Raw genomic sequence first — 20,953 nt, 5'->3', positions numbered from 1 at the left:
TCAGGATCTCGCGGGACAGTATCTGCCTTTTCACCAGAGGAACTTAGGTCCAATTTTAGTTCCTGCCGCCCCTGAAAAAATCCCTGCTCCAGAATTATTACTCTCTCAGGATGAGATACAAGTGGAATAAAAAGGCTTTGGAGAGGAAGTTGGGAAACACTATAAGTATTAAAATACACTGTCATTATAAGGATTGTGCTTAGAAATAAGGTGCCTGGTCTATTTTGATAAAGGGTTTTATTTCCTCCTTAACAGAATACTTTCCTTTTTAAAAGCCTGTTTATATTACTTGTGGTTCATTTTGATATATTTTTTAAAATGGTACAAACACTAGTAAGGAACTATCTGGATGCAGCACTAGACGTGGCAATCACTGGAATTACACACAGGTGACAAATCAAAGGTCAAAGGTCAGAAGCACAGCAAATGCAGATGATCTCATACAGGGAATATCATTGTAAATTGATTATCGCTCAAAATATCTTTTGATATTGTTTTACCTCCAGAATCTCTATTTCATTAGTATGCCAGTATAGTTTAGGACTTAACCCTGATGCTTTATATCAAGAATTGTGTATCCAAAAAAGGGCACACTGGCAGCTCATATAGGGCACAAGATAAAGTATGTGCACTGCTTGAGGTATCAGTGTTGTTTATAATCAATAGTCAAACTGAAGGACAAGAGAAGAGTGAAACTTTAGCTCTGCTGCGGGGAGATATCTGTCTTTGGACTTTTACACACGTGGACAAAATTGTTGGTACCCTTCCGTTAAAGAAAGAAAAACCCACAATGGTCACTGAAATAACTTGAAACTGACAAAAGTAATAATAAATAAAAATGTACTGAAAATTAACTAATGAAAATAGAGACATTGCTTTTGAATTGTGGTTCAACAGTCAAAATAATGTGACCATAGGGACATATTAAACTAAGGTGTGTCCTGTAATTAGCATCACAGGTATCTTCAAACTTGTAATCAGTCAGTCTGCCTATTTAAAGGGTGAAAAGTAGTCATTGTGCTGTTTGGTATCATGGTGTGTACCACACTGAACATTGACCACAGAAAGCTAAGGAGAGAGTTGTCTCAGGAGATTAGAAAGACAATTATAGACAAGCATGTTAAAGGTAAAGGCTATAAGACCATCTCCAAGCAGCCTGATGTTCCTGTGACTACAGCTGCACATATTATTCAGAAGTTTAAGGTCCATGGGACTGTAGCCTACCTCCCTGGACGTGGCCGCAAGAGGAAAATTGATGACAAATTGAAGAGACGGATAATACGAATGGTAACCAAAGAGCCCAGAACAACTTCCAAAGAGATTAGAGGTGAACTCCAAGGTCAGGGTACATCAGTGTCAGATTGCACCATCCGTCACTGTTTGAGCCAAAGTGGACTTAATGGAAGACGACCCAGGAGGACACCAAATCATAAAAAAGCGAGACTGGAATTTTCCAAAATGCATATTGACAAGCCACAAAGCTTCTGGGAGAATGTCCTTTGGACAGCTGAGACAAAACTGGAGCTTTTTGGCAAGTCACATCAGCTCTATGTTACAAAGATACAAAGAAAAGACCACTGTACCTAATGTGAAACATGGAGGAGGCTCGGTTATGTTATGGGGCTGCTTTGTTGCTTCTGGCACAGGGTGTCTTGAATCTGTGCAGGGTACAATGAAATCTCAAGACTATTAAGGCATTCTGGAGCGAAATGTGCTGCCCAGTGTCAGAAAGCTCTCAGTCGCAGGTCATGGGTCCTCAAACAGGATAATGACCAGAAACACAGCAAAAAACACCCAAGAATGGCTAAGAACAAAACATTGGACTATTCTGAAGTGGCCTTCTATGAGCCCGGATCTAAATCCTATTGAACATCTGTGGAAGGAGCTGAAACATGCAGTCTGGAGAAGGCACCCTTCAAACCTGTGGGCCAAAATACCTGTCGACAGGGGCAGAAGTCTCATTGAGAGTTACAGAAATCGCTCGATTGCAGTGATTGCCTCAAAAGGTTGTGCAACAAAATATTAAGTTAAGGGTGCTTTAATTTTCAGTACATTTTTATTTATTATTACTTTTGTCAGTTTCAAGTTATTTCAGTGACCATTGTGGGGTTTTCTTTCTTTAACGGAAGGGTACCAACAATTTTGTTCACGTGTGTATCTAGCAACCATCACAAACTCCCGTTACAGCTTTTGGATACAGGTATATCACAAAACTGGCAACTTTGAATACGTCACTTTTAGGTCATCACCTTTTACTGTAGAATGTTTTCATGGGCATTTTTCACAATTTTTTAAAACTTTTTTTACATCAATTAGGCTGAATTTTCCTTTAATTTGTCACCCAACTGTATATGTTGAGATTAAAGCTGCAACAATTTGAAACAAAACAAAAATGCAAGTAATTTTTCATGCAAAAAATGTCAGAGAATGCTGCTTTCAGCGTCTCAAATATGGAGATTACCTGCTTTTCACGGTTTTATATCATATTAAAGTAATATGTTTGGGTTTTGGACTGACAAAACGAGACATTAAAGACATCACCTTGGACTTTGAGAAACGGGGACGGACATTTTCCCATTTTAAATACTAAACAATTAATCGATTAATTGAGAAAATAATCGTTAGATTAATAGATAATGAAAATAGTCATTAGTTGAGATGCTAATCATGATCAAATGATCATGAATAACAACCCTGACAATACAGTATATAGTAAATAATGAGGATGATCAGTCTTGCTATAATCTTGCAGCAAACTTTGAATAGTTGTGAGCCACTTAAATATCGGGGCCAAGTCTGTAGTGTGATGTCCTACAATGTCTCTCAGTAAATCCCAAAACACAACACATGTTGTTCATATTTAGCATTCTTCAAATGATGCCCAAACATCAACACTGGGGAGCCGCTGGCCTGCTTTACAACAGCAGCTCTTTCAGAGGTGGCCTACTGAGCTGTGTGAGTGACAGAGTGAGGTCGGACAGCTGACATGTTATAGAAGAGTGTTTGTCAGAGCAGAATAAATGACAGTTCAATAACAGCAGTCTGATCTTGCTGCACCTTTCAATTACAGTGACCGCCCCAATGTCAAACCTGGCCTTGAAACGGGGCCACACTGTGTCACAATATTTTACCTTGAGGTTTCTGTGCGGTTGGCGGTCTGGGCAAGGTGGAGGACTGGGGCCGGGGTTTGACGGCAGGCCTGTCGTGACATGGTCTGGGGATCGGAATTTTCTTTACCAGCCGTGGAGAACATAGGTACTCCACCGACTGGTACGGCAGAGAGGAGGCAGGGAGATCTGCAGAAAAGAGACAATATCAAGAATTGATCAATATGATGAGTTTCATCTAAGCACACATTCACGAGCCAGCGTAATCCTGCTACAGCGATGCAGTGGTGTGTGCAGCGATAGCAGCACTGTAGGTGAACGACCTTGAGCTCAGTGTGTGTTTCAGGATGTCGCCCTCGGACAGAGAGCTGTGGGACCAGAGAGGAGAAGAGAAGCTCTGCAGCATCGATCGTGACACCACGCCTCAGGCAGCAGACACCGAGCTGCATATTGGTTTCTCTCACGCCCTGTATCTGATTGACTAAATCTAATCTTCTCTGGACACTGTCTGTAAATAGATTGTGTGTGAGTGAGAGAGAGAGAGAGAGAGAGAGAGAGAGAGAGAGTGACAGAAAGTAGCTTGTGTGTGAGCCACATCAAAAACAAATCTCCATTTGGACAATTGCTTTTTTCCTGATTCTGATTGTGTCCTTTTGGAACCTGATTTTGATTTGATCAGTCCGACCTTTACTGTCTTCTGAAGAGCCTGGACTGTATTTCGTTTCATTCATTTTCATAATGATTTATACCTAAAAACACACAATTTAAAGACAGATTGGTTTTTAAGTTAAAAGACTAAAACCAACCCCAAGCACTAAGCTCATTCAGATGTAAATATTAAACCTGTAATGACTGATATTTTGGCCACAACATTGAAATATCATCACATTTTCAGTTGATATGTTGACATGAATTGTCAGCAAGCAGTTGTTTACACATCCAGCAGTCACTAAATCTATAGCTGCAACGATTAATGGATTAGCTATCAACTCTTAAATTAATTGCCAACTATTTTGATAATCAATTAATCAGTTTGAGTACATTTTTAAGAAAAGAAAAAAAGTCAAAATTCTCTGATTGCAGCTTCTTAAATGTGACTACTTTGTAGTTTCTTTACTCCTCTATGACGGTAAACTTAATATCTCTGAGTTGTGGACAAAACAAGACATTTGAGGACGTCATCTTGGGTTTTGGGAAACACTGATCGACATTAGTTGCAGCCCTAACTAAATCTGTACCCTAATTTGAGTAACGTAGCATGTACAGCATTTATTGGGGACTATTTTCAGCTGCGGATTTGGTGCGCTAGTGATGATTTACATCACTAGAACGGTGCATATAGGATCAACTCAAAATAAACTACAGTGCTCATGTTTATGGTAATAAAGGAGCATGTCGCCCAGTGCAACAGTGTGGTTCAGTTATGTGTTTCAATGTGTTTCTGGACAACAATGGAGGTACTGTGTATGTGGCAAAGATGAATAAATAACTAAATTAGTTATATGAGGCTTTAGCTACACAGACGATTCTTTCCTGCAGTAAGAAGTCCACTTGTGATGAACAGAAAATCTTCCAGTTAGACGAAGTGATAAAAAAGTGGTGTGAAAACAGAAATGAGGTGCTAATTATGCGTCAAAATTCATCCCCAGTAAGTAACAAAACAAGCAGTTAAACCATGAATGTATTTTCATTCAATTTCCAGCCAGTTATTAAAGATTTTTGGGGGAACAATACAACATCACTTCAACATCACAACACTTGCAAATGCAGGATATAAGTTATAATGTAAATGTGGCAGTAGCCTTACAGTCAGCAGTAGATACTAAATCTTAGAAGTCCATTCAAGGGGAGAGAAATCCAGCTTTTGCAACAATCACAATGCTTTGTGAGTGTCTGTATGTGCTCTAGAGCCACACACCTTGGCTGCCGTGGCAGTCGGTGTTTTTGGCAGTTATCTGATTTGTCTATCCATTAGAACAAAGTGACGCCCCTCAGTAGATTATATGCAAACTACAGCCACACAGGTCTGTTTCTTCCGGCTCATGGATTCGTTCTAGTCCCCCCGACTTTGTCTCAACTGGATTACAGCCCCGAAATTGCAGAGAGCCCCCACTAGAGCCCGGGCACATCTAATTTGGTGTTTTTCAGCCGTGCTGCCGGCAGAGGAAGGAGAGAAATCAGTCAGTAATGAGTCCTGTTACGCTGTCTGCCCCATGTGGCACACTGCAGGCTTTCCCTTTCCCACCATCTCTGCACCACAGAGAAATAAGAGTAGGCAGGGGGAAAAGATGAGGCTCTCACAACTCTATAGAGTACAGAGATGAACAAAAATGTGTTTTTTCCCCTCAGAGAATCACAAATCCTACACTATGTAGGTTTTATAGTCACTCTGACTATCCTTGAATTGCCTTGCCGTGGTCTGTGCTAATACTATCTGTAAATCAGACATGACTCGAGGGTTGAGTCAGAGGAAACGCTTGACCTATGATCAAGTGAACAGGCATGAAAAGCCAAATGGCTGCCTAGTGAAGAGCTATGTGACCCAAGACTGGCTGGGGGTCGCTCCTGGGAAAAACAAACAGCAGAGGAAAACGGAGGCATAGGGGCTGGTGGTACCTATGGAAACTCGGTGTAACCATGGTTACCTGAGAGCAAAACCTGGCCCTCATATGAAAACTGCCTAACACCAAACAGGAACTTGACGACACAGCAGAGAGAGAGGAGCTGACACTCACAGTTTCTCTTAATTAAAATCTCACAAGCCCAGGGAGAAAACGACACATCATACTTCCCCAGTAACCAAGAAATACACAGTGAAATGATCTCTAAACTGTGTGGAATCAAAAGGTATGTTGGCATTAAAGCTTATGTTAATGCAGAGTAGAAAAGAATATATAGTTGTGCAGTATGTTCTGAGAAAGGAGCTGGGTAATTACCTTGCCTCCAACCAGTCAGTTTCACATATCCAAAGTCCAAAGAACAAGTGAACGGAAAAATCTCCCACAAGACCCAGTCAATACCAAAACAAACCCTGCCCTTCCCGTTTGTGCGCGTGTGCAACTGAGACTATAGCCTTTGTGGCAAACTAAACACACACACCCTAAAAACTACTTCAAAGCTCAGTGCTACATTATGCCCAAACACACATTCAACTATCATTTCCCCAGGTGTGTCTGTTCACCTGCCAAACCTGATCCAAGCACCTCCTCCCAGAGCCAAAGTGACATGCATGTGAGTCACTGTGGAGCCCAGCGATCCCAGCATACTCCTACAACTGAGCCGCCGCACATAGCTTTTCCCATAAACACACAACTCACCAAAAACTGGCAATAACCAAAACAATGTTTGAAGTTCTGAGTCAGTCACCTAATTGATTTGGACTCTGAGGGATGCATCAGATGAGATTAACATTGTAATTGTGTAATTTCTAAGAAGGCTTTTGTGGAAACACACAGGAGATCTGGGCTCATTAATTTCCTCCGCTTATTTCCAGTTACCGAGGGACGGATGAATAGTACAATTAGACCAGAATTACACATCCGAGGACATTATCACCACCGCACCCAGTAAGGATATGGGTTACCATGACTACCTTTCCCAGTTTCAGCCATTATTAGTCACTGTATATCCCTTAATTTAAAAGACAAATAACCTTCCTATCTTACCTGTTCATTCATGTCTGTGATGCAACTCAGATGAGAACAGAACGAACGGGAAACGGAGACAATGTTTTGGGTCGTAACCTGAAAGACTGCATTACAGAGTATTTCTTAACATAGTGAAGGGCTGTTGTGTACCACTACTCACAGAAATATTCAGATACTTTCAGGTATCTGACGGGGATATTTTTGGAATGTTTTCATTTTGTCTGAGTGAAAAGCACATGGCCTTGACAAATGTCTGGTGACACTGTGATGCTGCTGTCACACGAGAAAACCCTGAGGAATGTCTCTCTTATGTCACCGTACATAACAGCAATGTGTTTGACTCTGAGTGTCAGTGTTTTCACCGCTTCTCCCTGAACCCCAACTTTTAGGAAATGACATAATAATAATAATAATAATCATTCTTAATACTTTCAACTTATCAGTCACATTATGAGACTTGAGGTATTTCTGTTTTAAATGGCTGGGTATCATTTAAAAGTTTTTGATGCTAGTGCCGATACCACACCTTAGTTTCAGTACAAATACCAAAACAATTCTTTTTTCTACTCCTTACATTAGGTACAGAAAGACATTCATATCAGGATGAATTGTATATAACTTACTGTAATAACTGTTGGTTAACTTTCCATCTCGCGTCTCGATACACTTTGCTCTACTTTGTGTTTATTGCTGGTTAGCAAATGATAGTAAACTAACACAATAAACTAAGATGGCAAACATGATAAACATTAGGCTCTACCTGCTGAACATCAGCCTGGAAGAATTTTTTCTGAATAAAGATCAACATTTTTATTTAAATCAGGATTTATCTCATCAAGTAATAAGTAGACAAAGTATGAATTAATACTAGCTTTCAGTACTTGTTTTTGATACTCAGAGTTCTGTCAGAACCAAACCCGTACACATCTTTGATACACAGCTATACTTGCAATAGTTTATTGGTAGGTTCTGCATTAAATAGTCAATGTTTGCCTAAATGAATATAAAGCGTTCTGGGGAAAAGTGCGACCTGAAACAAATTAAACAATATCTAGAAATACTGCCTTAAGGTTGTACTGTATGCATCCACCAACCAGTCAAGTTGCAGTTTACATCCATGTCTGTCAAAGGGGTCATCATAATTAGCATATGAATTCTTGAGTCATGGCCAAAAACATATTTTGTGAGGTCACAGTGACCTTGACCTTTGACCAACAAAATCTCATCAGTTCATCCTCATGAGTCCGAGTGGACATTAAAAACGCCAAATTTGAAGAAATTCTCTCCAGATGTTCCTGAGATATCACATTCACAAGAATGGGACGGATGGACATAAATACAAATTATTACTAAATATAACCTATTTCCTTAAAAAAATAGTCTTCAGTACAAACCCATAATTTGCGTCATAATTTCCTTGCCTTTCATGGCCGTAGCGAATCGGACACAGAAGCCGTTCTGTTTTTAAAAAGCATTTTGGAAGAAACTCTTCACTTGTCCTCTCTCCTTTTCTTTAAACACCCAAGAGACACGCAGACTCAAACACACGTCCTCAAAAAGTGCAGAGAGTGAGCTGGCTGTCAGTCACCGTCAGCCCTGAGGCGACCCCCTCAGAGTCATTTATTACCCATCATCCCTTGAGTACAGCCCTGCTCTCGCCCCAGTGCTGTCTGGGAGACAGATCACTCAGATTCAGCAGAGTCTCCCCAGCCAGGCAGCCAGTCAATCAGGTCTCCTACCCGCCAACCAACCCCTGGTGAGGCTGAGCTGACAACCCCGCTCCCGTCACTTCAATCGCCCGCCGATTCCCAAGCAAGACCTGGCTGAATCCCAATGACATTCCTTCTGAGTATGGCACCTCATTATTCCCATATCACCATCATATACCCCAGTCTCTCTGCTTGCATTAGCCTGTACCTGCTCTGCTCCTCTCATTCAATCTGTGACCACGTCTCGTTCTCTCTCTCAACCATATTGATCCGTTTTCTCTAGTCTGTTACCCTGAAAGACTCAGTCAAAGACAGGCAGTCTCTCTCATCTAATGGCTCTTCGATTTATAAAGGCAATCGAGCCACAGAGCTTAAAAGGACAGGTTCACAATCAACACTGAAACATGTTTTTTCTTGCTGTAATCATTCCCTCTGCTCACAGAACCAGGACTGTGGATGTTGTTACCCCATTAGGAGGGGATTTTTTAATGGCCAGTATGAACAGGGGGACACTTGAAAAATGTTTACCTGTCATTTAACTCGTAAACTGTCAGACACACACACACATATTGGGCTTGACTCACTCAATATTGTATTTAGACATAGAGCATTTCAGAGCAACACAGGGTGAAGAGTAGAGAAAGCAAAACCAAAACAACAGCTAGGAGAGAGCAAAGATGACGGAGAGGTTAACAGCCACCATTAGTTTTAACAGCATGTCATCTCCTGCTCCATATCCACTCCTATTCCCTCCCTGTGCAGCTTTGACCTTGACCTACTTTTCAGTTATCACCCCTAAAAAACCTTGAGCAAGAAATCCACAGAAAAACACACACACACTTGAATACACGCTTTTGAAGTGCATCGAGGTATCAGAGCTAGTAGGGACAGGGAAATGGGAACGTCATACTGTTAAATAAAGTAAACTGAAAATTGAACAGGTTCCCCAATCACACAAAAGGCAATGAAATGATCTACACAGCGCACAATACAAGCCCTATGCCTATGAACAAGCTACGCCTTTAACAACACCTTTCAAGTCTACAGGGTTTTGGGTGGAGCATGACTTTATAGGACCGGTGTGTAACAATGAGGGGGATCTATTGGCAGAAATGGAATATAATATTAATAAGTATGTTTTCTTTAGTGTATAATCACCTGAAAATAAGAATCGTTGTGTTTTCGTTACCTTAGAATGAGCTGTTTATATCTACACAGGGAGCAGGTCCCCTCTCCACGGCGTTCGCCATGTTTCTACAATACCGCCAGATCCTACACACTGGACATTTAAGAGGATCTATCCAAATGCACACACTGGGAGAGGAAATAGAGCTGAGAGAGGAAACACTGGTGTCAGTACAACAACAGCTGCTCCAGGATCTCCAGTAGAGCAGATCCTCAATCTCTGACAATCAGCAGATTTCCCTCATAGATGCTCTAACTCCCGCTTCACACACAGGGTTTATTAACACACACATATATAAAAGGATCAACAGCTATCCAATCACGTACAGAAGCATCTGGCCCCAGATTACAAATCTATATTTATCTATTTCTCATCATGCTCTGTTATCATAACCAGTCAAACCCTCCGTTAGTGTGGAGCCTCCTGTAGAGACTATTTGTTGTGTTGTTTACGAATTAGTGGCGTCTTAAGTTTCACTAGTATCATGGCTTCCCATGGGCTGGGGGCAGAGGAGGAGGGGGGGGGGGGGGTAAGTCATCTTGTTAGGTCTGTCCTCTGCCTCTAAATCAGGTCAGTGGGCACAGCGGGCTCACTGACATGTCTCCCACACTAAGTGGGAGGATTTCTGCAGCTCCCACAGATTAGGACCTGCGATTTCGGGGGGATGAGACAGGGAGTGCTGGAGAGGGTGAGGAGGCAGCAGATGGCTGGAAAAGTGTTGAAGAAAGTCATAGCCTGCTCTCATGGAAGCACAACACAAATAGAGAAAGGAAATGAGTGCAAAAATGGGGGGATAAGATAAAGTACAGTTGAGCGGTTTTGCTAGAAAGTCTGAAGCATGACAGCGATGAGTTGCGTGTTAGCAAACATACAGTAGTGAACGCTGTAATACAGTGGGGAGAAAATAGGCCCATCTGCTTTCAGTTCCTGTAATGATATACTGTAACTGTGGAGAAAGCTAAACATGAGCACAGACTGACAAGTTAATATCAGGGCATTGTTCTTGTGGGTTCCCAAACTAAAACGCTCTAGACAGGATTCTCCGTCACTGCGCCCCGAGAAACCCAAAGAAGAGGCTATTGCCATGGCAACAATGCTGATCTATATTGCTAATATAGTAGGTAGGTCATGGTGAGCTATAAAGAACCAAGTTTACGTTCAGTAGATGCACAGCTCTGACAAAAACAGACATTGGGTCTCATGCAGCAACGTTCCTTTAAATTTCTCTTATATTTTTGCTAAATTTTCTGCTAAATAAGAGAAGTCAACTTCAGATGCACCAAACGTTCTTAACCATCCAAATCTGCTCTTACCCAGCTGTGCTGAATCATGAATCCCACTTGATTGTTAAATGGAGGCGTGTGTTCTATTGTTTATTATTAGCATAGGAAACGCCCCCTAAACACAATATAAGGGCAGGTGTTAGCATAGGTAATGCCCCCGTAACACAATATGAGGGCAGGTGTTGTGCCGTGTGCCCAAGAATTGTACAGATGCCACCAAAAAATGGTGTAAGACGAAATAAAGAAATAAAGAAATAAAGAAAGACAGAAAGAAAGAAAGAACAAAGTAAACATGTGATTTTCCAGACCATCAGTACTGGTGTTTACAGGAAATTTGAAAAGCATTGAATAGTAGTATGTAAGCCACGCAATATCATCCAAGGGTTTTTATAGTCTTAATTGGGATAATGGACCAATAGTGTTTCTTTGGCCCTCAAATTTAATAATACACTCATTATAATTACTCTGAAACATATAATAATCTAATTTGATTATATGTTATTCATGCATTTTTTTTATGTTACTCAAATGTTTCCTTGCGTTTGACAAACAATTTATGGACTATGAAAACAATAATTTTTTTCTTATCTTGGTAAGAGTACTCTCAATCACACAAAATGTTCTCTTACCTAAGAGAGGAGCAAAAATAAGAAAACACTGGTGAATCCTAGAAATCAATGGGTACTAACATAAGAACAAATCGTAGATACGAACAAAATGTGTTGGTATATCGCTTCCTGCATTAGCCTGTGACTTGGCAAATTAGTAAATCAGGAAGCATCCTGGCTGTTGTCCATTAAATCTATACATGGAAGAAGAAACACCTCCCAGCACTTAGTCAGAGCCAGTAAATGTAACACACGCACATGAATATATTGCAGACATGCACATGACATGGGTCAAAGAGCAGGCTATGTTCCCCAGGGAGGAGAAAAGCAGGGGGTGAGGTATGACACAGTCACTGACCTGAGACCTTCTTCCTACAGTGTGACTCAACGCCGTTTAACCCAGCTGTCAAATGCACAGCGGAAGTCATTACAGTAGAATTTACAGTAAGTAACACAATGATGTGAGGACGTGACAAGGGGGTGATTACTATTTCATATTCATCATCATCAGTCACATGACTTAATAGCATGGCTGCACACACAGTGGCGTCTCTAACTCACAGCCTCCCCCACAACCACAAATGCTTCAAGAAGGACTTTTATGAGGCAGAGTGCAGAGAAGTGAGCCTCTGTTTGTCTGGATGCAGCGCAGTGCAGTCGCCCAGAGCATTACTGTAAAGGAGAGCAGCCACAGATTGGCAATTAGGGCAACACACACACACACACACACACGGGAGAACAAGAGGGGGTTTACAAACCTGCCTGTGGAGATGACTGCCCAACTGTCCCAGAAACTACTGAAGCCTACTGTAGCAGCTCTCAATGGTGGCTTTCACTGTTAAAACCCAAATGGCCGTTTTGCACAACAATCGGGGCAAAGCTGAGCAGGAGCGTCCATCTTTTCCTCTCAGTGTACTTACACACCTTCACTAGCAAGGGAATATTTTAACTGCTACTGGTGCTGGAAAAAATACTCCAGCTCTTTCCATTCCCACTGGGGACGGGGGTGGGGGGTGGAGGTCTTAACAAACACAGGTCTGCTCCATGAGTCATCATCGGCACCCAAAGCCTGAAATAGCATTTTCAAAACAAATTTCAATCATTCCCTGTCCTAAGAAGGCCATATTGTAATGAGGATTATGCCGTTTAATCTTCTGGATCGAGGCTTGATCACTCTTCATACTGACTCAGGGTCTCTGAAGTGTGAATGCATTGATTATTTTACCATATATTGATTGGTTGGATTAACCAATCATTGAGGTGGACAGGACCAGTTAAAAACCAGCCATGTGGTTGACTGCATGATTGATTCATTGCTGACTGATTGATGACTCAGACGCTGAATAATATTGAGTACAGTGCCTCCAGGACCAACCTCCACACCAACCTCCACATGAATGCAGACACACAAACACATGTATATGCATATAAACATGCACATGCATACATTTTGCTCTGCGGCTAAGCCTGCTCGCTTAACTTTATAGAAACCCATCCGCAGCACAGACCACAAAATTACTCTGACACTTAACTCGTGTCAACAACGTTGTTACCAACAGAAAAACATTCAGCAGCTACCAGATCATTCCCTTTCCCAAATAAAAAAGCAACCCACGCTGAGAGAACATTTCACAGCCAACCAAATCACACCTCTCACGGCCACAATTACACCTCTGGAAAAGCCAATCTCCCCCAACAGAACAACAGAGGGAAGTGGTGTATGCAGAGCACGTACACTGAATCCAGCGTTTCCACTGAACATATACGCTTGTTTGTTGGAAAAAAGGCTGTTTATTGTTATGAGAGGAAAATGGGAAAATTTGAGGGAGGACAGGTTCCCTGTGGGTGTAGCTGTCTAGGGTTATAACTTTAAAATCATTGAATAACCTATGGATAATTCAGTGTTTCACCTAAATACATTCCATAGCCCACCATCCAGCCGAGGGTACTGTATTACATTTACTACTGTATGTGAAAAACAAGAAAAAGGGTTAATACTGCTTGAACACAGCCGATTAGACGGCCTACTACACCCAATAGTAGGTTTTATCATTTATTCACATGGTAGATCACCGAACGAAGGAAAAAGAACACCACCATAGTAATTATGACAGGAGCAGAAGTGGAAGTGGAAGTCAGGTGCTGTAGTATTGACAGCGTAAAGGGTTTGCATCCCTTGTGAAAGTTGTCTTTGTGTTAAGTTTCACTTTCACTTGTGAAACATGGATATCTTAAGCCAAAACACAATGTTGTTCCCTGAAACTTAACTAGGTGGTTTTGTTTCCTAAACCTAAAGAAGCCTTTTTCTTTGTGTTCAAAATGTAACATTTCATGCCGTTTTACAACTGGTAGAATGTGATCCATGTTTTGTATTTTTGCTTGATAAATAAAAGCTTAAACACCATCAAAAAATTGTTGTCTATTAATTTTCTGTGCTGATATACAATTGGCTCTTACACATATATACACACATATTCATGTAAATGTATTTCTTTATGCCAATGATTTTCTTTTGCTGATGGAAAATGAGGAAGATTGCATGTGTTGGTGAGTGTTGTAAAAAGTGGAGGCTTAACATAAATAAGAAAAAGTTATGCAGCGGAAGAAGTAGTTGGTGACAAACAACTTGAGTTTACAGATAAATATAAGTACAGTATATTGGTTTTCTAGATGAACGTATGTCATTTTATGAAGTTTTGAATCGATTTCCAGTAGAAAATCAACTCATTTCATGACTATTTCAGCCCTACGTCTTCTCACACACTGTCTCCCACAAAATTACATTTCCATACAACTAATTTGCAGTCTCAATTATGTTTCGAGGGAAACGTATTTCCTCCCAGATTACGGTCGCAGTTTTAAACACGGTTATCATTGTAAATTGAAACAAAACAAAACAAAACAAAAGCTACAAAACTAATGTATCTTCTGGGGGAAAGTCCGGTGTTAGTTTGACCCATCCAACACCCCTCCCTCACGCCCGTAGTGGACTTGCTCGCTTATTATACTTGTTATTATACCACATAACTTTCATTAACGTTCGCTGAATGCACTCAGCACCTGCTCTGCGCATTGCTTGCTGTACTGCGTCACTTGCTGCAGCCATCCGCAGGATTTGTGATACGTCAAAGAAAAACGTAATCCGCAACAAAATACGTTTCCTTCTGAATGTAACTGAAAATGCACTTTAGTTGTATAGGAACGTAATTCTTAAGAAACACGGCTGTTCTCCCACATCTTTCCACCACATGCATTCACCGTTTACAAACTTTATCCAAACTATAAAACTATACTTTGTCATTTCTGTGGCCCCCGACCGAGCCTCCACTCTCAGAGCTGTGTCCTATAGGTGAGGTGGAAGGGTGCCCACCGCACCACCCTGCATCTGTTCCAGGCAGGATGGATGTCAGCATGCGGAGGGGAGTGTCTACAAGGCTGCTGACAGTCAAAGTGTCCCAGAGCGGCACAGCCCTGCCCAGCACAGGTCAGTTCAGTCCAGTCTGGTTGGTCTAATCCAGAAAGGGTGTAGATATAAAGGGCTGGGTGAGGAACCGGGGGTAACTCAGAGCCTCCTCCCTGTCACTGCTCCTCTGTGCTGATACACACTGGACTCCTACCAACATACACACAGAGACAAAAAGGTCACTGTGCACTCAACACCGCCGCGTCTTCTTTGACGTCAGAATAATTTTTAAATGTCACTTGGCTCCTGAATGGCAGCGTCAGCAATGGGAGCTCTCTCCGGCAAGGAGCATCGGAGGCATGCAGCTCCTGTCAGTCTGTCTAACAACTTGTGAACAAAGTGTTTGACACTCGTTCACAGGGCTGCACTTTCTTAGATGAGTCACTTTACTTTGAAAATTGAGAATGCCTTTCAATGCCAATGAGGGAGAAGCTTAAATTAATGTGTGTAGGAATGGAAAGCTAAATCACTGACAGCTTGTCAAGATGAGGTTTGCGGAGGGCAGAATTAGCTAAGACATGAGAGCAAAAAGCCAAGACATAGCAGGAAGCACACACACACACGTCACTGTACAAGGAGCGGGCTGTTATAGAAGCCAGGTGTACACTAGACAGACTAATAAAGGCTCCCGTTTCCTCTCTAATGGCTCCAGTATTTCCCCTTACAGCAGCGCACTGCTGCGCTCTGAACCATGTTAGTGTACCCACACAGGAGACGGCAGGACTGCTAGAGCCCACTTCTTATACACCGACTGTAAGTCTAATATAGGATATGATATAGGATATAGGCTGGTGTCATTGCTCCAACCCAAAATAGAGACGCTGACCTACTGCCGCATGTACATTCAAATCTTCAGAGCTCCGGAGATTAAATCAAACAGTTCAACGTGATTGTGCTATAATCCAGCCGACCCTCTCGGCCTACATCAATTTACAGAAAACAGCTTTTCTCCTTTGGGAATAAAATCTGCAATCATTACAATCCATTATGTGCTTCATTCTTCAACGTGTAAGTCACACGCGCACAAGACATAAAGGATCCTTTTGTAATCTTTATGAATATTAAAATATAGATCCAATTAGTGATGCAAGCAACTAACCGTTATTTTCATTATTGATTAATCTGCTGTCAGAAAAAGGTTAAAAATACACTACCACAGACACTTCCTAAAGAGCAATGTGACGTCTTCAAATAGCCAAAACCAAAATATTTTCCTTTTACCATCACATAAGTCTAAGAAGAGAAGCAAATCCGCACATTTGAAAAGCTTGAACAGGGTAATTTATGGCATTTTTTGCACAAAAATAATACTTAAATGATTAATTGATTATCAAATAATCGATTTTCTGACAAATCTAGTAATTGACTAATTGTTCACCTCTAGATCCAAGCATGCAGATTTCATCAAAGTAAATGAGAGATTCACATTCAGCTTTCACACAACATGCTATACTATATACAGTTTTATAGAGCTTTGTGATCGAGCTTTTTGTCTTAACTTCTCGTAATTCATTTTTTTCCCCTGAATTTGTGTTGTGCTGTTCTGATCTATTACCACCAAGCAAATGTGCATTCACTGTCATCTCTCTTTCGCTGAGTCGAGAATAAAGGAAAGCCTTGACTGATGCTCTAATGCAGTTTATCTTTTTCTGTGCCAAAGTCAACAAGCAGAAGCAGGAAACTAAAGTACCACAAAGGACCTTTAACTCTGTTACTAATGTAAGCTACAGTATATGGCAAGCATAATAGCAACACAACGTTAACTGACTTAACATAAAAATAAACACAAAATCATTACAAATACACACTCGCCACTCTTAATTTCATAGCTAAACTCAATTTACACTCTTCAATTCAGACGTTATAATTACAAATCTCCATGAGCTCGAAGTTACCTTTCTATACCGTCAATACCTTTTTTTCAGTTATACTGTTTTATTACACGGCTTTGTTAAATACTCGATTCTGATTGGTCTTTTTACAGCGTTCTATGATCTGTTGTGATGTCGAACTCTGGCGGACCGTTTTTTGTGTCAAGTTATTGATTTCTTAAGTACGTAGCCGTGTAATACGTGGAATAATGTACAGCTGGCGGGTCATTGTTGTGAAATAAAACCCTTCAGGGTAATGCAAGATCCTGAAGGGGTTTATTTCACAACAATGACCCGCCAGCTGTACATTATCCCTTACTTGTTACATCTGATTATAGTCCTTTCCAGTTCACAGGAAAGGACAAAATAAAATAAAAAATAATAAAATATGCTTAAGAACTCAAACACGTTTGTTCTACAGTCTACCTTGTTCACATTATCTTTCACATGACCAATGGCTAAAACATAGCCGTTGTTTAATCTCTTTAGAATGAGCTGCAGAGAACCACAGTCGCCTGCAGCCGGCGGCTCTGCCCACCTGTCATCTGTCACCTGTGTTACCTGCAACAGATTGTCTCTCAAGGGGGTCTGAAGGTTGAGGGAAGGAATTATGGAAGAGGGCTTAATTAGAGGGCTGCTCTTATTGCTGCTACTTGGTCAACGTCAAGGATCCACCAGGGATGTATAGAAACGGCACTGGGCGAGAGCTGTTTCTATACATCCCCCGGGGTGATTTGGCACAATAATGCTGCATTTGCCGCACAATTTATACTTTTTCTACAGTGCTGCACAGCCACAGTTGGCCTAGTAAGTAAGTATTACAACCCAAAAAATATACATCATATTTTTCCTTTCTCTCCCATTTCCATATTTCCACATTTCCACATTTCCACATTTTTGCTGCCGAAAAACATCAGTCAAGCTTTGTGAACTACAAAACTGGGAGATCACTTAGAACAGCTTACTGTCCTGAAATTTACCATTTATGGTAGTTCCCCAGCTACTGCAAGCAGCTCCATGTGTGCACAGGTACTGAGTGACTTTCTACTTTACGAGGAGACATTAAAGTTCTCCCCTGAAGTGAATATGGCAGGAAAGGAAAAACATCCCTAAAGGAAAATAAATTTAGTCTGTTAGCTCGTGTGCACGAATGCATGCAGACAAGCACATAGACACGTGTACATGCACTCACAATATGCCCTGCAGCAGAAATTCATTAAATATCTTGTTACTGGCCTCTGGAAGCCATCCCTCAGCCTCTCCAAAGCAGTAGGACACAACTACAAAGACAGTTCCAACGTTTACACCGAAACCTTGGAAGCGTTTGAAGTGAGCAGCGGTTTTTAAAACGGGAGGTGACAATTATGGCCTCTCCTCCCTGAAGGAGGTCAAATTAAAAAAAGATGTTACTCATTGATTAAATCTGCCGAGGAGGGAGGGTGTTGCTTGTGAACGTTTTGTTTGCGTGTGATTTTTCTATCCCTCTCAAGTCTCTTAACAAAGACAACACACATGCTTCACTGGAGACGAGAGAGCTGCTAACACTTTCCGACTGCCTGCCCCGACCACACGGGGAAGTAAAGGACAGACAAGCATATGCACGCAAAGACGCCAAGGACACAGTAGAAAACAACACGCTTTGTGTCCTCTTACTGAATGTAAGCGAAAGTTCAAACAGAAAGTGCAACAGACAGCAACTGTGCTGCCTTCAGACGCCTGCAACACCGGTTAAAACAGTGGCAGCAGTGTCTTCTGATCATGAATTTATCACTTGACTTTTTCTTTTTGCCGATTCCTATAATTATCATGCCAACACCACCACAGGAAATGCCATCACCCGGTCTAAGTGGAGGAAGACCCCAGGTGCCCTGGGTAAAGAGGAAGTTGTGGGTGTAATTACCAGTACACTAATCGGGGGTGACTGTTAAACATGGTATCTGCTGTGTGTGTGTTTGTGTGTGGCTCGGTTAGGATCACCGCAAGTTCTCCAGCATCTCTGACCGATATTATGGAGCACTTCCTTTCTCTTGATCCGACCGAGGAATGAAGAGAAAACCACCAGCGTGACTTTGAGTTTATATGTACAATAGGTGGACAAAATAATAGAAATACCATTAGAGAAAAGAAGGAAGTGTACAGCGCAATGACTCCCACAGAACTTCTACCCTCAAAGTAACAGACCCACCCCTGTATTAAATATTTGTGGACACTGTGGGATAAATACATCCTTTCCTTTGGCTTTCTCTAAAAGTAAACCTGTCCAGACGTTGGAAAAAGGGTGAAACATGACTCACTACTTTTTCCACTGCCCAGGGGTTCTAGGATTTTTGCCTCTCACACAAGGTTACTGTGTGAGTCTTTGTGTGTCGGCCTTGAGTAGAGGCTTTTTCTACACGGCAGCCGTACCATAAACGCCAGCTTATGGTGTTTATGGCTTGGACTGACGGCTCACGATGGACTGTTTTTGTTGAGACTGTGCCACAGAGGTGCTGATTCAGTTAATTTTTCACTTTTGACTTAAGGCCACTACTCTGCGTTGCTGATTGTCTGTTTTAAGGCTTCCCACCTTTAGCAAATTAAAGAACTTTGTACTTGTTGTTGTAAAGCACCAGTGATTTGAACACTGCTTTGAAAACTCAGATAAAAGCTAATGATTGTAAGACATTGGTAAAACGTACTGTTATCCTATTATAATTTGGCAGCGTAGCTTTTTTCCCATCTGTACTGTGGTTTTAGTTCTTTTTCATGTGGTGTTTCTGTGATTTTGTCCATCCTGTGTATATGTAAAATGACCCCACTTCAAGGACAGCGAGATTAGAATATAAGTACCAGCAGAGACTTGGATATTCAAAGGTCACACTTTAATTACACTTTAAATAAATCCATCTAATTTGCACGATTATGTCGATATACGAGAACCCTGTTTCTACACTAATACTCCACCAATCTAAGAGGATCAGACCGCTCTGACGCCAGTGAAGCCTGGCGTGATCCAGGAAATGTAAGCAGCTGTACAGCTGTACAACACCGGCGTCGTACTACTGTATATGTGTCAGCCAGACCCTGTGGCTGCTTGGCTCAGCTCCATCGCATTGATCTGGGTCAAAAGGTCGTTGATTAGAGTCTCGCAGTCTCTCTAGGCAATGCCACAGTGTCTGCCACACACTCAGCCTCGGCTCGGCTCACACAGCTGCTGCCGGTCGTCATGGAAACACTCAGACTCCCCGCTCCTTAAGACAACTCCCTAGTCAGCTAAATTATAGTGTGCCAAAAAAAAATCCTAAGAGACTGAATACAAACATACCAGCGCTGAAGAACTGACAAAACACAGAAGTTGTGGCTGCGCAACCGTTTAGGCTTTAAATCATCTTTGAAGTGGTTGTTATGCAGTCATGTAATGACATCATTGAACTAGTGGTGGTCATCACTGTGTCACATATATTCAACAGCACATCAGCCGCTCCTTTAGTGAGCATGGATTAACTTAATGTTGTAAAATTGTCAGAGGAAAATAGTGTGTTTTATTGGAGAGACAGCACAGGGGGCAATGAACTGAAAAAACATCGGCACTGTTCGCTGCTCACTACGTTACTCACCACACATCACTTGTTCAAGGAGCCACAGGGCTCAGCTCTCACTCCCAATTACCCACCGTAGAGTAGATGAAAGAGAAAACCAAACAAACTAGAAGCAAAACACACGTCCCACTCAGAAATTCCCTGAAAAAACACTGCAGGGAATCTGAGAATCAAGGCAGCAGAAAATTGCCCCCAATGTACGTCCTCAATAAAACATGCAGAGCGGCATGTATATTTCAGAGGGCAGTGAGAATTAGCCCACATTCAGCAGACAGCTGGAAGCCCACCCAAACATAACCCAGACAGAGGTTTGGTTTGGATAACATGCATTTTGCAAAGCAGCAGCACCTGCTACAGTACATACACTCAAACTAGAATACACATAAATCAAAGGCAGACCTGCAGGCAAGGCTCAAGTGTGCACATGTTTATATATATCTATGATTTAGAGACGATGGAGCGCCATTAGTAACTCACCAGCTAAACTCAGTTTGCCATCTG

At 41.6% G+C, this 20,953-nt stretch overlaps 1 protein-coding gene across 2 annotated transcripts in view; it reads right to left on the bottom strand.

The window, feature by feature from the left end:
* The window catches only part of fgd (faciogenital dysplasia), a 64,576-nt gene that overhangs the window by 23,476 nt on the left and 20,147 nt on the right, over positions 1-20,953 (bottom strand). The window contains exons 2-3 of one of the 2 annotated variants that reach the window (XM_074643881.1): positions 3,132-3,296; positions 1,584-1,658 (exon numbers count right to left, since the gene is read on the bottom strand). In XM_074643881.1, coding sequence (XP_074499982.1) covers positions 1,584-1,658; positions 3,132-3,296 — 240 coding nt within the window. The remainder of the gene's footprint in view (positions 1-1,583; positions 1,659-3,131; positions 3,297-20,953) is intronic. The other variant, XM_074643882.1, reaches the window with a different exon arrangement.

Source organism: Sebastes fasciatus, chromosome 8 (genome assembly GCF_043250625.1).
Source record: "Sebastes fasciatus isolate fSebFas1 chromosome 8, fSebFas1.pri, whole genome shotgun sequence".
Classification (NCBI taxonomy): Eukaryota; Metazoa; Chordata; class Actinopteri; order Perciformes; family Sebastidae; genus Sebastes; species Sebastes fasciatus.
This window is presented reverse-complemented; position numbering and strand designations above follow the sequence as displayed.